The 22735-nt window shown below is 48.9% G+C and overlaps 1 protein-coding gene across 10 annotated transcripts in view; it reads left to right on the top strand.

The window, feature by feature from the left end:
- Positions 1 to 22735, top strand: part of SLCO2B1 (solute carrier organic anion transporter family member 2B1) — a 105723-nt gene that overhangs the window by 71972 nt on the left and 11016 nt on the right. For all 10 annotated transcript variants that reach the window (XM_016921614.4, XM_063783249.1, XM_001174975.6 and 7 more), the window contains 2 exons: positions 15485 to 15587; positions 20556 to 20913. In XM_016921614.4, coding sequence (XP_016777103.3) covers positions 15485 to 15587; positions 20556 to 20913 — 461 coding nt within the window. The remainder of the gene's footprint in view (positions 1 to 15484; positions 15588 to 20555; positions 20914 to 22735) is intronic.

A 22735-nucleotide genomic window follows, 5' to 3' on the forward strand; every position in this document is an offset into this window, starting at 1 on the left:
CTCACATCTGTAGTTCCAGCACTTTGGGAGGCTGAGGCGGTCGGATCACGAGGTCAGGAGATCGAGACCATCCTGGCTAACATGGTGAAACCCCGTCTCTACTAAAAATACAAAAAGTTAGCCGGGCATGGTGGTGGGCGCCTGTAGTCCCAGCTACTCAGGAGGCTGAGGCAGAAGAATCGCTTGAACCCGGGAGGTGGAGGTTGCAGTGAGCCGAGATTGCACCACTGCACTCCAGCCTGGGCGACAAAGCAAGACTCCGTCTCAAAAAAAAAAAAAAAATTACACTGCATCCCCACTGGGCACTATACTTTCTGCCTGGGCTCCATCACATCTTTCTGACAGCCTTGCACAGTGAATATCACCTGCTGTCTCCACAGCTGAGGAGACCCAGAGCCAGTGTTGGAAAGTGACTTACCCAAGATCACAAAGCCAGCAAGCAAGGCAGCACTGGGATGAGAACCCGCACCTTTCTGAGCCCAAGCCCCTCATACTAACCACTACAATATGGCCTCTGTGCTCATCACTTAAAGTTTTTGTAAATTCTGAATGTGCCATAGGAATGTTAAGAATTGGGAGGGTGGGTAGGATCGTCTGGGAAGACTTCCCTGAAGAGGAGGGATTTCAGCTGGACTTTGAAGGATTTGTGGAAGCACAGAAAGGAGAGAGGAACAGAGATTCTAGGCACAGAAGCACCCTGCATGAAGGATTTGGCTGTAGAAATAAACCTGGCCCTTTCGGGGACAGTGAAGGGAACAAACATGCATGGAGTGCAGGCCCCAGGCTGGATCTGAAGATCAGTCCGTGGCCTCCACCCTTCCAGCGGGCACAGTCTAGGGAGGACACAGACTCACGGACAAGTCACAACCGGTGTGATGCTCCAGGGGTATCTAGAATCCTCCTCCTCTGCTCTTGGGGCAGGTGGGTCTCTCCTCAGAAGCGGACACAGAGGCCCAGCCCAGTGGAGGGATTTGCCCAGGGTCACAAAACTGGTAGGAGAGGACAGGATCATGTGAGCCACCAGGCAGGATAGCCATTCTGGGCCAGGGACTTCCAAGTTTTTCAGATACCCACAAAAACACGAGGCCTGAAAAACAACAAATTGGCTTCAAATTAAAAAGAAAATGACAAAATAGAAACAATTTTTAAAGTTTATTTATTTATTTTTATTTTTTGAGACAGAGTCTTACCCTATTGCCCAGGCTAGATCTCGGCTCACCACAACCTCCAACTCCCAGGTTCAAGCGATTCTTCCGCCTCAGCCTCCCAAATAGCTGGGATTACAGGTGTGTGCCACCATGCCTGGCTAATTTTGTATTTTTAGTAGAGATGGCGTTTCACCATGTTGGCCAGGCTGGTCTCGAACCCCTAACCTCAGGTGATCTGCCCGCCTCAGCCTCCCAAAGTGCTGGGATTACAGGAGTGAGCCACCGTGCCAGGCCTAAAAGTTTAATTACAAGCCAGTAATGTCAAGTTCATTAATTTTTTTAATACTTATACACATTTCATTACATTCTGAAAATTTGTGCCTTAGATTTCCTCCTTTTCAAGTATGGGAGGTGGCTGTTGAGAAATCATAGACAATCATAAATTAAGTAACTTACTTGTTGCTAAGTAATTCTAATTTCAAAGGGACAATTTATAAAAATCCTGTTGAATGTTTTTGCTGCAAGAGCATTTCTGTGGCAGGTTGATGCATTTGAATATGTTTGGAGAGGGTGGGGGCGGGGAGAGAAATGAGACAGCTCTGATGGTGGTCCAGGCCAGGTGGAAGCCGTGCATTGGCAGTGAGGGGATAGAGGTGCATCTGGGAGCTACCCAGGTTGGGGACTGCACATAGCTGCCCTGCTATGGGATGTCCCCAAGACAGTGATGAGTTGGGCTGATGCTGGGATTGGGTGCAGCTGTCTCAGAGGCAGGGGGAAGCAGCTGCCAGGGAGTGAGCAGTTTCAGGGGAAGAAGACAGTTTGGAACTACAGATGGGCCTTTCTGATTCTGCCTAGTTCAGGCCAAAGTTTCGAGAAGATGAAATTCCTAGAACTTAAAGGTGGAGTGATGTTTATAAAGGAAAGAGAGAGAGCCTATATTGCTGGTTACAGATGATCTCCAAATTGAGTCCTAAATTTGAACAGAGAAGAATGCCAGTTGAGCCACAGGTGGGATAGGTGACAGAAGCAAAGTTTAGGGGTGGGAGACCACGCTGGGCTCTGTCACATGCCAGTCATGTGACCTTGAGCAGCAAGCCACTTCCCCATTCTGTGCTGCTGTGTAAGATGCTGAGGTTAGGTTCCTGGAGCAATATCCTGTGCGCCTCAGATTCTGAGAATGCACGAGTCCTTGAGTCGGAGCTGCTGTGATTCACAGACTCAGATTTTAAGAGCTGTGTCTCTATGATGCTTTGAAACCCTGGCTCCCCAGCTGTGAACCTGTCTGGCTGTCTGGATTCATTCTGTCAGCACACTGGGGATGGGGAGTGGGGAGGGAAGGGGGTGAGAGGTTCTTTAAAAAGAAACAAGGGCTGAGAACATGATGATCTGCTTCCAGCAGCTCTCAGGCAATAAATATTGATGTGGGAGGAATTGTTCCTCCACCTCCCTGAGGCTGCCTTGGCCGGGTCTGCTTGCAGTAACGCCAGTTGGCCTGGCCCAGGAGGGCCACCAATGAGGAGTTGAATAAACCAGGAGCAAAGGCCCAATGAGGCTGAATTGGCTGCCAGAAAGTCCAGGCCCCCAGACATGGAATGTGTATCTTCTGCCGGGCGAGAGAATGGGCAAGAGGAGAAAGTGAAGGGCAGAGCTAACTCTGAAATCTCACCAGGCGTCCCCTCCCAGGCTCAGGGCTCAGGGGTCCCCTAAATACCCTCTTAGAAGTAAATGCTGTTTTTAAAGGTATCCGGGAGATTGGCAGTATGTAATACAAGAATTATGTGCCCCCGAGAAGGTTTCTGGCCTCAGTGTCTCTATCTGTCTAATGGGCAGCAGATCAGACAAGGTCTGTCGGCTCTGACAGGTTCAAAGCCATCTCCTCTAAATGACTCACGTCTCTGGAGAAATATGTGAGCATTTTCACAGGGGAAAAGAGGGGTGCATTCCACAGCCCCTGCCCCGAGGAGGTCTGAGAAGGTGAAGGAAGGCCAGATGCAGAGAGACAGGGGATGACAAATGACAGCTTAGATTTCTCCCATGGCCATGATTATGGGATTCTCTGCCTGGGGGGCAGGGGGCAATAGCAGTCCCCACAGAGAAGAGCAGGACATGGGATTGGGGGAGGCCATGCAGGGAATGGGAGGGGACAGGAGCCCTACTTTCTTGCCTTTGGCTCTGTCGCTGTATCTGTGGCCTCAGAGTTCAGGTGCTACCAAGAGACCCTCACAGGAGTGACCCAGGACAGGCCTCACCTCCCTCTAGGCCTCAGTCTTCCTGTCTACAATCAGCCAGTCCCCAAGGTCCTGCTAGGCCCAAGGACTCCTGGCAGATGGCTCTGCAGGGTCTGTGGGGTAAAGATGGTCTCTTGAGGGCTCCCTGACAGATTCTTCGTCCCCATCTGTCCCTGTGGTAGTGGTGCTCCCATTCAGCCAGCAACTCTCCTGTGCCTGCCATGCCCTCTGGTCCTTCTGACAACCTGCCCTTGGGACTGGGTCAGGGGCTCAGAGGGGCCCAGAGAGCTACTTCCTGGCAGGCAAGCCTGTGCCATGAGGACCCCTGTCCCTCTCCAGGCTCTGAGCACCACCGGACTCTGTGACCATAGAGACCAGGAGTCTGTTTGTCTGTTATTTCTGGAATATGTCTGAGAGGTTGGGATTCTAAAATTATATGGTTTTAAAGTCTGTGTTCCTAATAGAGCTTCTCAAGTACTTACATTATGCTAAAAGTCTGTGCCTCGAATGGTCTATGACTCCCCAAATCCACATTTCTAAATGGCTGCAATTTTGGCTAAGAGTCTGTAAGCCTGTGATGTCCACTGCCTCCCAGTCGTTAACTTCCATGTTCTTCTTTGGGAGAATAGTCAGGGATGGAGGACAGGAGTGTGAGGTGGCAATGGTCCTTAAAACCCAGGACTTAGGGCTGGTCTATAGGGATTTGCCCAGCCAGGAGGCCTCCATTTCCCTGGGACTTTGTGTCTCCGTGGCAGCATCTGTGAGTTCTGAGGTGCGCAGGCCTCCTAGTGCCCAGTGCCTCCGCTTTGCAGGCACAGCGTCTAGACCCTGCTGCATCTCACTGATGGAGGGATTGGCCCATAGAGGGTTAAAGACATGTCCAGAGGTTGGACAGCACCACGGGCCCTTGCACCTGTCTGTACAAAGCCAGGTCCTGGCGCCAGAGGGCTGAGGAAGGGCTCCCCCAGACCACCAGGTCTGCACATAGAGCTTCCTTTAACATCGACGAGGCTTGAGGCCCTGTTGGGGCAATCTGCTTGAGTGGTTTTTCGAATTGAACCCCCAGAACCCCAAGGGTACCACCACAGGGAGGAGGAGGAGGGGCATCACCGAGCAGGGCTAAGGGCCTTCCACCCCTCTACACACACACACACACACACACACACACACACACTTCAGTCCAAGTAGTTCTACTATTTTGTGTTTTTATACCTGTCTAAAGACTAAATCTAAAGAATAAGATTTCAGTTGGGAAAAGGGTTCTGTTCCTAAAAACCAGCTGAGCTAGTCCAATACTGCCATTTGTCAGAGGAGGCTGAGGCTAAAGAAGGGATGAAAGGTAGCTGATCAGGCCCAAGAGGCACCATGCAAGCTTCCTTGGTGTCTAAGGCATCCTGCAGTGGCAGGGACAGGGCTAGACATGGCAGGGGTTAGACACATGTCATGCTGGAGGCCTGCTGACTTCAGTAGGGATGGCACCATGCTCGAGGGGCTGAAGAAAAGACCCGGAGTCAGCAAACAAGACATAGGGTTTATTGAGGGAACTTACATACAGGGTGGTCCAGTGGTGGTGGGCTGGACAGAGAATCACTACCATTTGTAAAAACCATGCAAATTATATGGCACCCTCCACCTGGCAACCTTCACTTAACCCAAAACAAAGGGCCTTGATCCTTCATATAGCCTGTGTTTCATGGGATGAGCCAGGGGTTCAGATGTTCTTCATAAATAAGAAATGAATTTCTGGGTTGGCCACTCCCAGATTCCTTAGCTCAGAACTCCAAATGAGGCTGGGTGTGGTGGCTCACACCTGTAATCTCAGCACTTTAGGAGGCTGAGGCGGGCACATCACTTGAGGTCAGGAGTTCGAGACTGGCCTGACCAAATGGTGAAACCCGTCTCTACTAAAAATATAAAAATTAGCTGGATGTGGTGGCGTGCACCTGTAGCCCCAGCTATTTGGGAGGCTGAGGCAGGAGAATCACTAGAACCTGGGAGGCAGAGGTTGCAGTGAGCCGAGATTACATCACTGCACTCCAGCCTAGACGACAGAGCAAGATTCCATCTCAAAAAAAAAAAAAAACAAAAAAAACAAAAAAAAAAACTCCAAATGCAAGTTCTGTTTAGACCAATCATTCTCAGGGTATGCTTAAGAAGCTAGTACTGTCAGGTGCGTCTACCATGCAATATGGTGGCCACACCATACCAGCTAGGCTCTGCTACTTACTAATTCTGAAATCTGTAAAATGGGTATAACCATAACATCTGCATCTCGGGGTCTTTATAAGAATGAAGTGAGGCAAAGTGGTGAGGTGGGCAGTTCAGTGCCAAAGCGCAGGCGCAGTAAACAGGAGTGCTTGTTCTTGGCATCTTTCTCCGAGCAGGCCAGCTCTTAAGGGGAAAACTAAGAGAAAAAGTGCCTTTTTTCTAAACTTGTATGCTTTTCTTTTTTACATGTTTTTTAACTTTTTTATTTTTTAAATTTGGTTTTTCAACTGACAAGTAAAAATTATATGTATTTATGGTGGAACATGATGTTTTGATCTATGTGTGCATTGGGGAGTGGATAAATCAAGCTGTTCAGCACATGCCTTACCTCACTTACTTATCTTTTTGTGTGTGTGGTGAGAACACTTAAAACCTACTTTCTTAGCAATTTGCAAGTGTGCAATATATTGTTATTAACTGGACTCATCATGATGTACAATAGATTGCCTGAACTTATTTCTCCTGTCTAACTGAAATTTTGTATCCTTTGACTAACAACTTGCTCTGGTAACTTCCCTTCTGCTTTTTGCTTCTATGAGTTTGGCTTTTTTATATTCCACACCAAGGTGAGAACATGCAGTATTTGTTTTTCTGTGCCTGGCTTATTTCACTTAACATGATGTCCTTAGGTTCACCCAGGTTTTCACAATGACAGGATTTCCTTCTTTTTTAAAGCCAAATAGTATTCCATTGTGTATACATACTACATTTTCTTTATCCATTCATCCATTGATGGACTCTTTGGTTGAATCCATATCTTGGCTACTGTGAATGGTGCTGCAATAAGCCTGAGAGTGCAGATCTCTCTCCTTTCTTTCATTTAAATACATTCTTTTATTTGAAAATTTGTGTTTTTTCATTTTCTTTTTAAAAATGTTTTCATTTTTAATTTTTATGGGTGCATAGGTGTGTATGTTTATTGGATACATGAGATTTTTTTTTTTTTTTTTTTGAGACAGAGTCTCTCTCTCTCTGTTGCCCAGGCTGGAGTACAGTGGTGCGATCTTGGCTCACTGCAACCTCCGCCTCCAGGGTTCAAGCAATTCTCCTGCCTCAGCCTTCTGAGTAGCTGGGATTGCAGGTGCCCGCCACCATACCCAGCTAATTTTTGTATTTTTAGTAGAGACAGGGTTTTACCATGTTGGCCAGGCTGGTCCCCAACTCCTGACCTCAAGTGATCCACCCCCCTCAGCCTCCCAAAGTGCTGGGATTATAGGCGTGAGCCACTGTGCTCAGCCTACATGAGATATTTTGAATTGGCATGCAATGTGTAATAATTATATCAGGGTAAATGGGGTATCCAACACCTCAAGAAACAAGAAAGAATTTATCATTTCTTATTTCTTTAATTTATTTTTCAATGTATAACCAATCAATAGAATGTATCATTTCTTTGTGTTTCAAATCTTCCAATTATACTCTCTTAGTTGTTGGTTTTGTTTTGTTTTGTTTTTTTGAAACAGAGTCTCACTCTGTCACCCAGGCTGGAGTGCAGTGGCACAATCTCGGCTCACTGCAACCTCCACCTCCCGAGTTAAAGCAATTCTCCTGCGTCATCCTCCCAAGTGGCTGGGATTACAGGCTCCAGGCTGCATGTTGGCCAGGCTGGTCTTGAACTCCTGGCCTCAAGTGATCTGCCTGCCTTGGCCTCCCAAAGTGTTGGGGTTACAGGCGTGAGCCACCACACCTGGCCCTGGTCCCTCTCTTAGTTATTTTTATTTATTTATTTTGAAATGGAGTCTCTCTCTGTCACCCAGGCTGGAGTGCAGTAGCGCAATCTTGGCTCACTGCAACCTCTGTCTCTCGGGCTCAAGTAATTTGCCTGTCTCAGCCTCCCAAGTAGCTGGAATACAGGCATGCACCACAATGCCTGGCAAATATTTGTAGTTTTAGTAGAGACGGGGTTTTGCCATGTTGGCCAGGCTGGCTTCGAACCCCTGACCTTAGATGATCCACCTGCCTCTGCCTCCCAAAGTGTCTTAGCTATTTTTAAGTGTATAATAAATCCAGCTCTGTCTCTCTTTAATACACTGATTTCATTTCCTTTGGATATATACCCAGTAGTGGATTGTTAGATCGAAGTTTCTATTTTTAACTTCTGGGGGAAACTCCATACTGTTTTCCATGATGGCTGTGCTAAATTACACCCCTACCAACAGGGTGCAAGTGTGCCCTTTTCTCCACAGCCTCCCCAGCACTTGTTATCTATCATATTTTTTATAATAGACATTCTACTCTATTTTAATATATTATATGGTATCTATACACATTCAGGTGTGAGATGATATCCCACTGTGTTTGCATATGCTTTTCTATATCCTACTTGCACTATAGTCTATAAAAGGTTTGAGACAGCTCATACCACACAAAGGTACAGTACTACAACAGTAGGAATTAGGCTAACATTTATTGCTTACTCTGTACCATGCAATGTTCTAAGACCTTTGTATGGATGATCTCATTTAGTCCCCATAACCCACCTGTGAAGTAGATATAGTTATTACCCCCATCTTATACCAGAGGGACTTGGGTAACAGAGATTAAGTAACCTGGTCACATAGCTAGTAAATGGTGAAACCAATCAATTAAGGCTAAGGAGCAGGAAAAATATAAATAAGAGCGAAAGGTTTTCAGAATGAGAGAGAAAAACATAAATGCATGGACCCATAAAGATTAATTCAGTTGATACCATTGAGCCATTTATTTGGTTCTGAGGTTTCTGGTAGCCAAAGGGAAAAGAAGCATGGCCAGTGGCATGAATCTCATTAAAAGAAAGCCAGGGCCGGTTGCCGTGGCTCACACCTGTAATCCCAGCACTTTGGGAGGCTGAGGCAGGTGGATTACCTAAGGTTAGAAGCTCGAGACCTGCCTGGCCAACATGGAGAAACCCTGTCTCTACTAAAAATATGAAAAATTAGCCAGGCATGGTGGTGGGTGCCTATAATCCCAGCTACTTGGGAGGCTGAGGCAGGAGAATCACTTGAACCTGGGAGGTGGAGGTTGCAGTGAGCCGAGATTGCATCATTGCACCACTCCAGCCTGAGTGACAGAGCAAGACTCTGCCTCAAAAAAAAAAAAAGAAAAAAGAAAGCTGGAAGTGTGTTTCATTCTTCATGGAAACTCAGCTCTTGCTGAAAAACACTCTCTTTCATGGGGTGGGAGGAAGTTAAGCAGATCTCTCATCCCTGTGGCTGCTTCCCTTCATGATATGTGAAGGAACCCGAGGCTGGCAGAGGGTTCCATATCACCCCAGAGTCCACATTGGCTCTGTGGGTCAGGGACCCTAGCCCCTGGACAAAGCCTTCTTTTAATAGGAACTTAGTTCTCACCAAGGATAGCGCCTGGATCCCTGGGGGCCCAGCAGACAGGAGGGCCTTCCATGGGCTGAGCCACACACAGCACATGGTGTCCGGCAGGCTTGCAGCAATCAGCAAAGAGCCCCCAGAGGGGAAGTTCCAGCAGCCCTCTCCATCCAGGGCTGCTGACCCAGGCAAACACAGCCCAGATGGGTCACACTGCAATCCCTGCACTGAGCAGAGGCACGTTTCCTGTTTCTGGAGCCCGTTATTACTCAGCTGTCCTCAAAACAGATGAGGGGGCAAGCGGCAGAAATCTGTGGAGAACACAGGGTCAGGAGCTAAGGACAGATAGGGCTCCCAATAGCCACAGAATATAGCCCAAATCTCAGCCTGGCCTTCCAAACCACCCGAGTCTGGCTGTGGCCCATCTTTTGGCCCCAGCCCCTACCCCAGCCAAGCACTGCTGTAATCAGGTTGGTGTCCCCACTGCGTCCTGCACAAGACCTCCCCCACCGTGCCTCTGCTTCAAATCTGCTCTCCCTTTCTATCTACCCAAACCCCAAAGCTCACTTCTCCCTGGATGCCACCCCTGACCACCCAGCCCCTGAAGGTCTGTCACTCCCCTCCTGTTCCAAACCCCATGCTCTTTCACAGCAGGAGACAGGACTGACACAGGGAGACTAGAGAACCTGGGCTTGGTTTGAGAGCCTGCTCTGCCAATAACTGCCTGGGTGACACTCCCCCTTTTGGGGCCTCAGTTTCCTCTTCTGTAAAATAGGTGCAATAATAATCCCTGCACCAGACAGACCATTGTGGGAATTAAATGACATGATGGATATGAAAGTGCAGTGTAGCTGGGCGCAGTGGCTCACGCCTGTAATCTCAGCACTTTGGGATGCCAAGGCGGCCAGATCACCTGAGGTCAGGAGTTCGAGACCAGCCTGCCCAACATGGTGAAACCCCATCTCCACTAAAAATACAAAATTAGCCAGGTGTGGTGCGTGTGCTTGTAGTCTCAGCTACTCAGGAGGCTGAGACAGGAGAATTGCTTGAACCTGGGAGGCAGAGGTTGCAGTGAGCTGAGATTGCACCACTGCACTCCAATCTGGGGGACACAGCAAGGCTCTGTTAAAAAAAAAAAAAAAAGTGCAATGTAGACCAAATAGGAATGTACACGTGGGAGCAGACGACATTGTGGTTGTTTCTACTCTTTATGAGAACAAGGAACCCAAGCAAGGAACTCAGAAGATTCTGCTTACCCTGCCCCTTCCTGATAAAAAATGTTGGGAAGTGATCACTCTGTCCCCAGCCTGTTCTCCTGCTTCCTGGGGCAGCACTCACTCCAGCATTCTCTCTCAGCTGTCCAGGACCCTCCCACCCCTGTGGCATCCCTCCCAGATCACTCTCCCAGAGCTCAGACGGGACTCAGAAAGGAGCAAGGATTCACTGATTCTCTTTAAGGCAGCATGTCCAAAAGAAATGTTATATGAACCACATATGTAATTCTAATTTTTTTTGTCCACATGCAAAAGTAAAAGAAATTAATTTTAATAATACATTTTATTTAAACCACTATATCTAAAATATTCTTATTTTAACATATAATAGTAAAAAATTAATGATGAAACATTTTCCTTTTTTCATACTAAGTCTTCAAAATGCGATGTGTATTTTATGCCTACAGCACATCTCAATTTGGACTGGCCATATTTCAATTGCTTAGAGCCATGCGTGACAGGTGGCTGCTGTATGAGACAGTGCAGCTCTAAGGTATAAATGAATAATCCACGCAGGCTGCCTTACCCAAAAAAATAAGACATGGTAGGATTTCAGTTTCCTTCAAATCACACCACAAAGATGCCTCCTAATTCTCCAGTCCTGCATCAGGGCTGTCTGACTCAGGGGGCTAGTGGATAAAGTATGAGTTTTTTTTTTTTTTTTTTTTTTTTGAGTCAAGGTGTTGCTCTGTCACCTAGGCTAGAGTGCAGAGGTGCCATCATAGCTTACTGTAGCCTTGGACTCCTGGGCTCAAGTGATGCTTCCACCTGAGCCTCTTGAGTAGCTGGGACCACAGGTGCATGTCACCATGCCCAGCTAATTTTAAAATTTTTGTCGAAATGGGGTCTTACTATGTTGCCCAGGCCAGTCTCAAACTCCTGGCCTCAAGCAATCCTGCTGCCTTGGCCTCCCAAAATGCTGGAATTACAGGTGAGAGCTCAGTCAAGGCATGAGTTTTCTACTCAGGCAAGCTTGAGCTCGGATCTGAGTCCTGCCACTCTCTAGTTATGTGATGCTGAACAAGTTGCCTACCTTCAGAACTTGTTTGCTCATGTGTGAAGGAGTGTAGGACTTGCTGGCAGGTCCCAGTGAAGATGGAGCAGGCTTATGTGTGCGTAGCTACCAGCCCATATACCAGTGGCCTGGCATGTCCTGGAAAGGTAGTTCCACTAGCGCTGGTGTGCTCTGAGGACCCTTTGCCTGTCTCGGAACCATCAGCAGTTCAAGAACTCCCTGGCGGCATGATGGCATCTCCTCTTGCTTTCATTTTTTCCCCCAAAAGCCTGGCATTGGCTACACCCACTTCTGGTTAGAACCATCTCTTGCGCTCCTCTTGCAATTGATATTTACTAGATAACCACTATTTCGCCCCAGGCTCTTGCTAGGCACAAGAGTTTGAACAGAAAACAAGATAAACATGAATCCTGCTCTTGCAGAGCTCAGGGTCCAGCAGGGGAGAAAGATGTAAAATAAGGTTTGCCTCAGACCTAAAGCATGTATAAAATAGACATTCTTTATTTTACTTGAAAATCAACTTAATTTCTACTCTGAATGCCTATCCTGCCAGATCATCAAGAAATTCAATCTCAGCCTTTCTCAGAGCTCTCTGACCAAGGTGAAGCAAAGGTCCTGTGTCTTACACAGTGCTCAAGCACCAGGGAGGCCCCCCCAGCAGACATCAGCATCAGCCCACTGTGGTCACTATGGTGATGCCCACTTGCCATCCTGGCCCATATTGTTCCCTTACCATGCTTGGAGCAGAGTCTTGGTGAGGCTGGGAACCTAGGAGCCCAGCCTCCCTAGGTCAGCCTGCATCCTGCCACTTGGAGGTGAATTGCTTCCGTGGGCCCTATCTCAGAGGGTACGTGGCTCCTCGCTGCTCATGGAACCCACAGACTGCTCTGTCTCTGCCCCATCCTCTTTTCCAGGCTTTATTTTAGGGAAGATGGTATTCTTTTCCTCTCATCCTCAGAGCCTCCCCCCTCTACTCACACCCACCACAACACCCAGCAGAATCTTCTCAAGGGACTCAAGCTCTGGAGACAAAAGACAGGAAGGGAAATCTTGCAATCCATTACTGCTTTCTGCCATGCCACAAACATCCCCTGAGGACAGGAAACCTAGAGCCTGCTCCCTGCTGGAATGAAAGAAGAAAGAAGAAAGGGAAAAAAAGCCCAAGGGAACACACACATGAATTAATATTTGAATGAATCGTCCTGCTGGGACAGGCCAGCCTTGAGCCAGCCAGCATCAGGAAGCCAGGTTGGGGAGGCATGGAACAAGGGACCCCCCAAGGTGGTGGCTGACATGAAGGTTCTGAAATGTGGGGAAATCCAGCATTTGCCTCATGATGATCTCAGAAAAAACGAGATGGGAGAAGAAAGAGAAAGTGTCAGACCCAACCAGAGTGTGAGTCCTGTAGGAACCTCACAGGCAACATGGGAAGAGGAGGCAGAACCAGGAAGCCCAAATGAGTGCTCTCCAGCCCAGCAGGTCCTTCCCTATGGCCCATGGCATCCTGGCCCTGGACGTGGGGAAGCCTTGCCTGCGCACTCCTAGTTACAGGGAGCTCGCTTCCTCCCAGGGTAGCCTCTTCCAAACTGCTGTCCACATTGGGTATAAGTCTTTTTTTTTTTTTTTTTTTTTTTTTGTGAAACAGGGTCTCACTCTATCGCCCAGGCTGGAGTGCAGTGGCATGATCTCAGCTCACTGCAACTGTTACCAGAAAGGGGTCTGAATCCAGACCCCAAGAGAGGGTTCTCGGCTCTCACACAAGAAAGAATCTGGGGCAAGTCCATAGAGTAAAGTGAGAGCAAATTTATTAAGAAAGTAAAGGAATAAAGAATGGCTACTCCATAGGCAGAGCAGGGTGTTCCCGAAAGTAAGAGGAGGAACGCGTCCACCCTAGCTACAATACATGTTTATATATAGGATGAAAAAAGATCATGGGGAGATGTGCTCTGCTACAAGGGTTTGTGATCAACGATTTTCTTAATCACTATATTTTGCAAGAATCGATATTATTATATTTAAAGCAAAATTAGAAATGCTTCTGTTCTCCAGACATCGGGCTATCAGGACACTCCTAAGTCTGGGTCTCTTTAGTAAACATGATCAATCTGTTCCCTTAACCATAAACATCTAGAGGCTAAGAATGCCTGACTTTCTGGGAATGCAACCCAGCAAGTCCCAGCCTCATTTTCCTACCCCTCAGTCAAGATGGAGTTGTTCTGATTCTAACGCCTCTGACAAAATCTCCATCTCCCTGGCTCAGATGATCCTCCCTCCTCAGCCTCTTGAGTAGCTGGGACTACTGGTGTGTGCCACCACACCTGGCTGATTTTTTTTTTTTTTGAGATGGAGTCTCGCTCTGTTGCCCAGGCTGGAGTGCAGTGGTACGATCTCAGCTCACTACAACCTCCGCCTCCCAGGTTCAAGCGATCTTCCTGCCTCAGCCCCCCTAGTAGCTGGGATTACAGGCATGCGCCACCATGCCTGGCTAATTTTTGTATTTTTAGTAGAGACAGGGTTTAGTCATGTTGGCCAGGCTGGTCTTGAACTCCTGACCTCAGGTGATCCACTGGCCTCACCCTCCCAAAGTGCTGAGATTACAGGTGTGAGCCGCCACGCCCGACTGATTTTTTTTTTTATTTTTATTTTTAGTAGAGACAAGGTTTCGCCATGTTGCCCAGGCTGGTCTTGAACTCCTGGGCTCAAGCGATCCTCCCACCTCAGGCTCCCAAAGTGCTGGGACTACAGCCGCGAACCATCACACCCGGCCTAGGCATAAGTCTTCTTCCAGCGAATTTTTTGCTTTTAATTCTGACTTCAGCCTACATACCAAAATAACTAAATTACACTCCACTTGCTCACTTGTATTCAAATGACCCTGTGCCCATAGCAACTTCTCCAAGATTTAGTTTCCTTATCTAAAAAGTGTGCACAGTAATAGTACCTGCCTCACACAGTTTTGTGTTAGAGAAATGTAGGTAGAGTACTCTGGGCCCTTGGCCTTGGTTGCCCCCTTCCTTCAGGGTGTACCAGTGAAGTGCTCAGGCTCTGGAGCCAAGCCGTCTGGATTCAAATCCTAGCTGGACCACTTATTATCTGTGTGAAATAAGTTGAAATAAGTTATTTTCTCTCTGTGTCTCAGTTTTATCACCTGACAAAAAGGGATTATTATGGTATCTACTTCATTATTTAAAAATGATTTTTGACTCTTATTTCCTTCTCCAAGTTGTTGGTAGGGACGTATATACTTCAGGAGGTTGTGGGGTTTCAGTAAGTTATGCATTAGTCATTAGAACAGTGCCCAGCATACAGTAAGTGCTTAGTAGGCATTAACCGTTATTTGTCATTATTTCCTTTCTTATTTCTGACAATCAGAAGATGGTGATTGTGCCCCCTCCCTCCACACACATGATATTCTCTTCCCCTCTTTTTCAAGAGTTGCACATGGGCCGTTCCCACCCAGGTGGAGGGACATACTCCAGGGTGTCCATGGGAATCTTCACAGCTTGGACCCAAAGCTGAGCCCATCCTCTGGGTGTGGCCTGATTCATCCAAGAGGAGCAGTGACAGTGGGAGTGAAGATTGACTGGATTGGTGTGTTGGTGTTTTGGGTAACATTGGTGGTGATGATGGCAGTGGCGATGGAGATGAGGCTGGTGATACTGATCTTGGTGAAGACAGTGGTAGTGATGATGATGTTAGAGACAGTGATAATGATATTGATGATTCTGATCATCACCATGGTGGTAGTGATTCTGAAGGTTCAGGTGACAGTGATAATGATGATTGTGCTGGTGGTGGTGATCATGACAGAGACAACAATAACAATCATCACATCGTGATGGTAATGTCATGACTAAATTTGTCATTTAGTCACAACGATATGGGTGATGTGAATGAGGGTGATATTTAAGCTGAAAGGAATAGAAATGATGATGATGATTATGGTGGTGATTTTCCTAAAAATGTTGGTGATTATTATGATGTTAATAGTGGTCATGACAACTAACCCATGTGGATACTGGTGATGACAAAGTTTAACCACAAGAATTTTATTCATTCTTTCAAAACCACTTGTTGGGTACCTATAGGGCCAAGAACAAATGGAACACTGCAGGCCTCAATTGCTCCTGAAGAGATGACAGGGCTCTCACCCTCTCCTCTCCAAGACCTCTCCTCCCCAGCCCACAGCCAACTCTGAGTGGGGTTGCTGGCATCCAGCGGACTGTCCTTGGTTTTGTGTCTCCTTCAGGGCAAGGACTCTCCCTCTAAGCAGAGCCCTGGGGAGTCCACGAAGAAGCAGGATGGCCTAGTCCAGATTGCACCAAACCTGACTGTGATCCAGTTCATTAAAGGTAAGTCAGCTCAGACCAGGTTATGGGGAGCCAGGGCCAGAGGGGTCTTCGAGATTGTCAGGATCCAGTCCTTCCTGCCTTTCTTGATTCATCTTCTCTACCTGCAGACCCCTCGTGAGCACCATCTACTCCTTGTGAGTCTTTGCACACGCAATCCTCTCTGCCTGGACCATCATTTTTTATTGCTTTCAAAACCTTCCCTATGGGCCAGGCATTGCGGCTCATGCCTGTAATCCCAGCACTTTGGGAGGCCGAGGTGGACGGATCACTTGAGGTCAGAAGTTTGAGACCAGACTGGCCAACATGGTTAAACCCTGTCTCTACTAAAAATACAAAAATTAGCTGGGCATGATGGTGGGCACCTGTAGTCTCAGCTGCTTGGGAGGCTGAGGCAGAAGAATCACTTGAACCTGGGAGGCAGAGGTTGCAGTGAGCCAAGATCACACCACTGCACTCCAGCAGACAGAGACTTCATTTCAAAAACAACAACAAAAAACCTTCCCTATCCCTCTAGGTCCAGCTAAAAACCCACTACTTTCCCCACATGTCCAGCTCTTCCAGCCAGCAAAGCCACTTCCTTCCCTCTTTGGTTCTCAGAACCCTCAGGGCTTCTAGATCAGTTCAGATCTGAGCCTGTGTTCCTGAAGGTCAGGCCTGTGCTGGCTCATCTATGACCCTTCCTCTCCTCCCACCCACTGCTGAGCCTGCAAATGGGAGGCCATCAGGAAATTGTCAAATTCCCAGACAGTGGCATGGGCGAAGAGAGCTCTGGGCTAATATCCAGAACCTGGGCTTTTGTCCCTGATCCCTCCTCCTTTCTGGGCCTCCGTTTCCCCATCTATATAGCCAGGAGTAGACAATGATCTAACGTCCTTGAGGCTATGATCCTGAGACTACGAACTCAGTCTATCAGTAACCAGAGTACACATTATGACCAGGCCATTCTTTCTCAAGATTATGACCCCAGGAGCATTGATTGAGTGCCTGCCGTGTGCCCAGCTCTTACAGAGCACTGGATGGCAGGTCAGAAGACTTGGATTTGAGCCCTGCCCCTAACAGTGACCAGTGTACAATCTTAAAGAAGTTAGTTTCCTTTTCTAAATTGAGTTTCCTCATCTGGAAGATTGGGTCAATAATCCTTGCTCTGCCTGTCTCAAGGGCTATTACGAGAATCAAATGAGATGAAACATGGAAAGCCTCTTTATGCTATTAAAAAAACTGTACTTATATATAAGGTACAATTATTTCAATTATTACTCTTGTTCCACCGTTATTCTGACCATGCCCTAGGATAGTAAATTGAGCTGCCTGTGGTTTAGGAGGGCATGTCCACAGAAGTTGCCTCATAGTCCTTACTGAGGATTTCTGCAACAGGAAGGAATTAGGCCTATTCTTGGGAAGAGCTTCCTAAGATTTGATGTTGGGGCAGGACATGGTGGCTCACACCTGTAATCCCAGCACTTTGGGGGACCAAGGCAGGAGGACCTCTTGAGCCCAGGAGTTTGAGACCAACCAGGACAACATAAGGAGACCCTGCCTCTAAAAAAAGAAAAATAAAAAATAAATAAAGAATTAGCCGGGCTTGGTGGTGCATGCCTGTGGTCCAAGCTACTGGGGAGGCTGAGGTAGGAGGATTGCTTGAACCTGGGAGTTTGAGGCTGCAATGAGCTGTGATCTGGCCGCTGCGCTCCAGCCTGGGTGACTGAGAGAAACCCTGTCTGAAAAAAAAAAAAAAAAAAAGACTTGATGTTGGGATATCGGTAATCTAGCCCCCAGTTTTTTCAGCATTCCCAGGGAAAGAGAGGGCTTGGACTCCATGCATGGTGCTGGGCCTAGACGCAGCAGCCGGGACTCCCTAGCCTCAGGCCACCCCCAGATGCTATTAGGTCCCCGGCACTCTGCGCTGCTGAATTGCTTATTAATCACTGTTTGGGCTTCTGCCCGGAGGGAAGCTTCTGAAATTGGAACCTAGAGCAAGTGTTCTAGGCCAGATTGTCTCTGGTGGTTTCAGCTTCTACATGAGCCTGGAGGGAATCAGGGCAGGGGTGCCCTCAGGCCCTGTGGCTGGTGAGCCAGCCTGGCTTCTGCTGAGCTCCAGGGGCCAGTCTAACTCTAGGGCCTGGACTTGACCACCTGGTGTCACAGGGAAGGCCGAGGGAGGAGGAACCATGGTCCTTCAGCTGGAGGTGCCCTATACTCTTGGGGAAAGATAATCCCTGAGCTAGGAAAGGCCCCTGTCAGATGGGGGAGACAGTCTCTGAGCTGGGGGAAGCCCCTGTCTAATGTGAGAGATACAATCTCTCTGATGGAGGTTACGTAGTCCCTGAATGGAGCGAGACCCTGCCTTGTCTGATGGAAGAGACCTGACCTCTGTGATGGAGAAGGCCCCTGTCTGATAAGGGAGACGTAGTCCTTGAACTAGAGGAGGTTCCTGGGGGAGACATTGACTTTGAGTTAAGGGAAGCCCCTACCTAACTGGAAGAAGCATAGTCCCTAGACTGAGGGAGAACCTGTTCTATTTGACAGAGGATACCTGGCCTCTAGCTGGGTGAGGCTCCTGGCTGATAAGGAAGACAGAGTCACTGACTTGAGGGAGGCTCTGGCTTGTCTGATGGGGGAGACACTGTGCTGTGCTAAGGGAAGCCCTGTCTCATGGCAAAGATCTGCCTCAGAGCTGGAGATGGGCCCTGGAATTCCCCTGCAGGTAGACCTATCTTAGTGAAAGGCATAGCCTCTGCCCTCCAGGAATTTTCCATCTATTCCGGTGCCATGCTGTGGATGCTGAGGAGAGATGGGGGATGGCTACAAAGCACACTGCAGTGATCAGTGCAGGAGAATGGACTGAAAGCAATCCATGAGATGGAGCCCTCTGGAGTCAGGCAGCCAGAGAGGCACAGGATGGGGGAGGGAGGATAGAAGGGAGGATGGACCTTGTACTAGGAGCCAGGAGACCCTAGGAAACTCCTGGCCTTAAACTGGCCTCTGGATGAACTTGGGCGAGCCCCTGTCCCTCTCTAGACTCTACCATGCAGTAGGGGCACCTGTAAAACCTGGACCATGCCAGATTGAAATTCATGGCTCAATATAAGGCCTCAGATGCCCTGGCCAGAGCAGCTTATGGCAAGAAGGCTGAGCAGCTACCTGGGGTCAGAGCGAGCCTCATACCTCTTCACTCTAATGCTAGTTAAATGCATGGTGTGCAGCAAGGAACCAGGGACAGGAGGCAGGCCTGGCACAGAAAAGAGGGGGAATTCCACAGCCCCCACCCACTGTCCTGAACTGTTTGTTTTTATTTTCTGGCTCCCAAGGAAACAGATCCTAGCCTGGCCCAGGGGGCTAGGGAACCAGCTGGCTTGGCCCTGCTCTGAGGACAGACAGAAATCTTCCCATGACAGAGGCCCTGGTCCTGCTGCTGCAGGAACAGAAGGAGCCCCCACCTGGCCCAGAGAATCCCCATGGCCCTACCAGCCCGGCCTGGCAAGTGGTTTGCTCCTCTCCCTCCATACCTTATATTTGACTTCAGTCTTGCCTACTGCAGGCAGAAACACAGGTTAGTGGAGAGAGGATTTCATGTGTCGAACAGAAAGTGTCCTTGACACTTTCACCTGGGCTGCCCCTACCAATGAGCATCACTTGGCTGCTGGAGCCCAGAGAGGAAAGGACTTACCCACCCTTTTGTGCCCTTTAGTTTAGCAGACTTGCAGTGGGGGCAACCTGTGAATGAGGCACCATTTTAGGAGCTAGCAGGAGACTGGGGAGGTAATTTTTTGCCAAAACAGTCACTTTTTTTCCTACCTCCAAGCATTTGCCCCTCCTGGGCCCCTACTCAATTCCTTTTCCTCCTCACTTTACCTCCGCCATTCTTTAGGCCCTAGCTCTGTCCCACCTCCAGGAAGTCTCCCAGCACCAAGCAGACTCAGATTTCACCTTCTCTGGAGGTCTTTGATTCTGCCCCAGACATATTGACATTTGATCACATATTAGTCCATATATCCATTCATTCCTTCCTTCATTCCATGAATTCAGGTGCCTCCTATATCCCAGGCTCTGGAGATTTAGTAATTAACACAACAAACAAAACCCCCTGATCTTTTAAAGAAGGCTTACGTTCTGGTAGGGTGACAATAAAACAGCTAGATGAGTGAAAGGTATAGTACATTAGGTAGAGGGCTATGGAGTAATACAAGCTAAGGATAGGGAGGTCAGGGCAGAAGATTGGGGCCTGTGTTTGGGATGCGAAGGAGGATGAAGGCCTGGGAGGCTTGGAAAAAGCTGTAGCAGGACAGGATGGAAAGAACTGGGTGGGGCGGGGGAGAGGAATGAATACGTAGAGTAGAAAAAATGAAATGACAGGGGATGGGATGGATGAAATTGAATCAAATAGGATGGCATGAACCAGAACTATATGGAACTGAATAGAATTGAATGGAAAAAAAAAACACATCAAATAAGATATAGTCTAACTCAGTGGAACAAAATGAAACAGAATTTCAAAAATGAACTAGAACAAGGGCCAGGCGTAGTGGCTCACGTCTGTAATCCTAGCACTTTGGGAGGCCAAGGAGGGTGGATTACTTGAGGCCTAGGGTTCGAGAGCAGCTTAGCCAACAAGGCAAAACCCATCTCTACTAAAAATACAAAAATTAGCCAGCATGGTGGTGCACGCCTGTAGTTTCAGCTACTCAGGAGGCTGAGGCCGAGAATCACTTGAACCCAGGAGGCAGAGGTTGCAGTGAGCTGAGATTGCACCACTGCACTCCAGCCTGGGCAACAGAGAAAGAAAAAAAAAAAAAGGACTAGAATAAATGGAATGGAGTCAAGTGGGATAAAATTGATTGCAATAGAATTAAGTGGAATGGGGCAGGTTAGAAGAAATGGAACTGCTTGAACTGAGCAGGGCAGGAGGGCAGTCTCTGCTGGACGGCTTGGCTGCCCTGCCTGCCCTGACCTCTGCACTCGCCCCCACAGTCTTCCCCAGGGTGCTGCTGCAGACCCTACGCCACCCCATCTTCCTGCTGGTGGTCCTGTCCCAGGTATGCTTGTCATCCATGGCTGCGGGCATGGCCACCTTCCTGCCCAAGTTCCTGGAGCGTCAGTTTTCCATCACAGCCTCCTACGCCAACCTGCTCATCGGCTGCCTCTCCTTCCCTTCGGTCATCGTGGGCATCGTGGTGGGTGGCGTCCTGGTCAAGCGGCTCCACCTGGGCCCTGTGGGATGCGGTGCCCTTTGCCTGCTGGGGATGCTGCTGTGCCTCTTCTTCAGCCTGCCGCTCTTCTTTATCGGCTGCTCCAGCCACCAGATTGCGGGCATCACACACCAGACCAGGTGAGTGTGTGCGTGGGCACGTAAAGGCAAGCATGGGAGGACAGGACAGGGAGGACAGGGGCCCTGAGCAGAGGCCAGGATGGCAGGGCACCCCCTGCCTCAAATCTTGCCTCCCCACTTCTGCTTAACAACCCTTTAGAGATTCGAGTCAAGCAGTGGGGTGCTCCAGAAGGCTCCAGGGTAGGTGTCAGGCACCACTGGAAGGGGCATGGATGAGACTTCAGGGGCAGAAACTCTCAAGCCCAGGAGGGTGTGGAGGCTGAGATAGGGCAGAGCCACCCATGGGATGGCATGTCCAGGGTGACCAAGCCCTGTGGGCCCAACAGAGATGAGCCAGAGGCTGCATCACAGGAGCCAGGACCCAGCTCAGCCAGAGGAATGGCCTGCCCAGGAGGGAGCATGCTCTCCATCCTGGGGACGAGAGGGGATGAGAGGGTGAGCAAGGGACTGGATGGCCCCTATCAGGGAGGCTGCAGAGGAGACTCAGGCACTGGGGAAAGATTGGACAGCAGACCTCTGATAATTTTGGGTTTTAGAGCTTGGGAGCTAAAATTCTGATATTCCACGGCTCTAAAATTACAGAATTCTTTTTCCACATCTGTGAGGCAGCACCTGCCTCTGCCCTCCGGGAGGAAGTCTCTTGATTTCTATCTCTCCAATTCTCCCTCACACCTTTACCCTTGGGAGCCTTCTTGGAGAGGATGTTGGAAGTCACATTCCTGCCTCTTCTCCAGAATGATTTCATTTTTCCTGGAAACTGCTCCAGGCTTAGGTTGGCCCAACACTCGGCTAGAATTTCCCAACTTTCTCTGTCCCCACCCCTTCCTTGGCATCTTCTGCCTCCACCTAGGTGCCAGCTTTCATCACCAGGGGTCCTCCTGCATGGCTGTCGGGGGCTCAGCTCAGGGCCAAGGAGCACCCAGCCCCTCCCCGTCTGTCCCAGGTCCCACCCTCGCTGATCTCTCCCCCCTCTCCCCTCCCTCTTCCCCCTTTCATTCTCTGCCCCTCTTTTCCCACATAGGGAGGCAATTCTGCTCTCTAGCCTGGGGCCTCCTGTGTGCGGAGCCTTGTTCTAGGCACTGCAGCGGGGGTTTAGCCACCTCCTCAGGAAGTCCCTGGTCTGAGGAGGGAGCCAGGTCCTCAATCAAATGATTTTTAGAGTAAAAAGTAAACGGATATTTTATCACAATTTTTTAAATAGTGCAGAAAAAGTCAGCTCATCTCACACACCCCATCTCTCTTTTCTTCTCCCTTTCACACCTTAGCTTTGACATCTCATGTCACCTCTGTTCTCGTCTAAATTCTTGCGATTTATTCACTAAGCTCTGGGTTCTAATTCACTGAAGAGACCATTTGGGACCAACTGAGCTAGGCAAGAAGAACTTTCCATATTTCTGCACAACCGCAGGTACTAACAGCTGCAAGAACCGACGGTCTCCCTTCGCTCAGCGTCTTCCCACGTTACCTCTCACTGAACCCCCACAGGATCTCTGTAATGGGTCCTGTTATTAGCCCCATTTCACAGATGAATACAGCAAGGCTCAGAGAGGTGAAGTCACCCCACAGCTGGAACAGGGTAGAGCCTGGAGCCAGGAGTCTCCCCACAGAAGCAATCAGCTCCAGGTGGTCAGTGACAGCGAGGAGCGGAGGAAGGACTCCCTAGCTCTTATCTGCTCAGCTTTCCAGCTGCTAGCAGAGGGTTCTGGGAAGTGCTTCACCCTTGGCAGAGTCCCCTGGCACTGCCTCCTGATGGGCCCTCAGCTCAGACAGTGCCAGCCTTCCCACTCCCACCCCCACCACGAGGGAGATGTGCCAAGATGTT

Source organism: Pan troglodytes, chromosome 9 (assembly GCF_028858775.2).
Source record: "Pan troglodytes isolate AG18354 chromosome 9, NHGRI_mPanTro3-v2.0_pri, whole genome shotgun sequence".
Lineage (NCBI taxonomy): Eukaryota > Metazoa > Chordata > Mammalia > Primates > Hominidae > Pan > Pan troglodytes.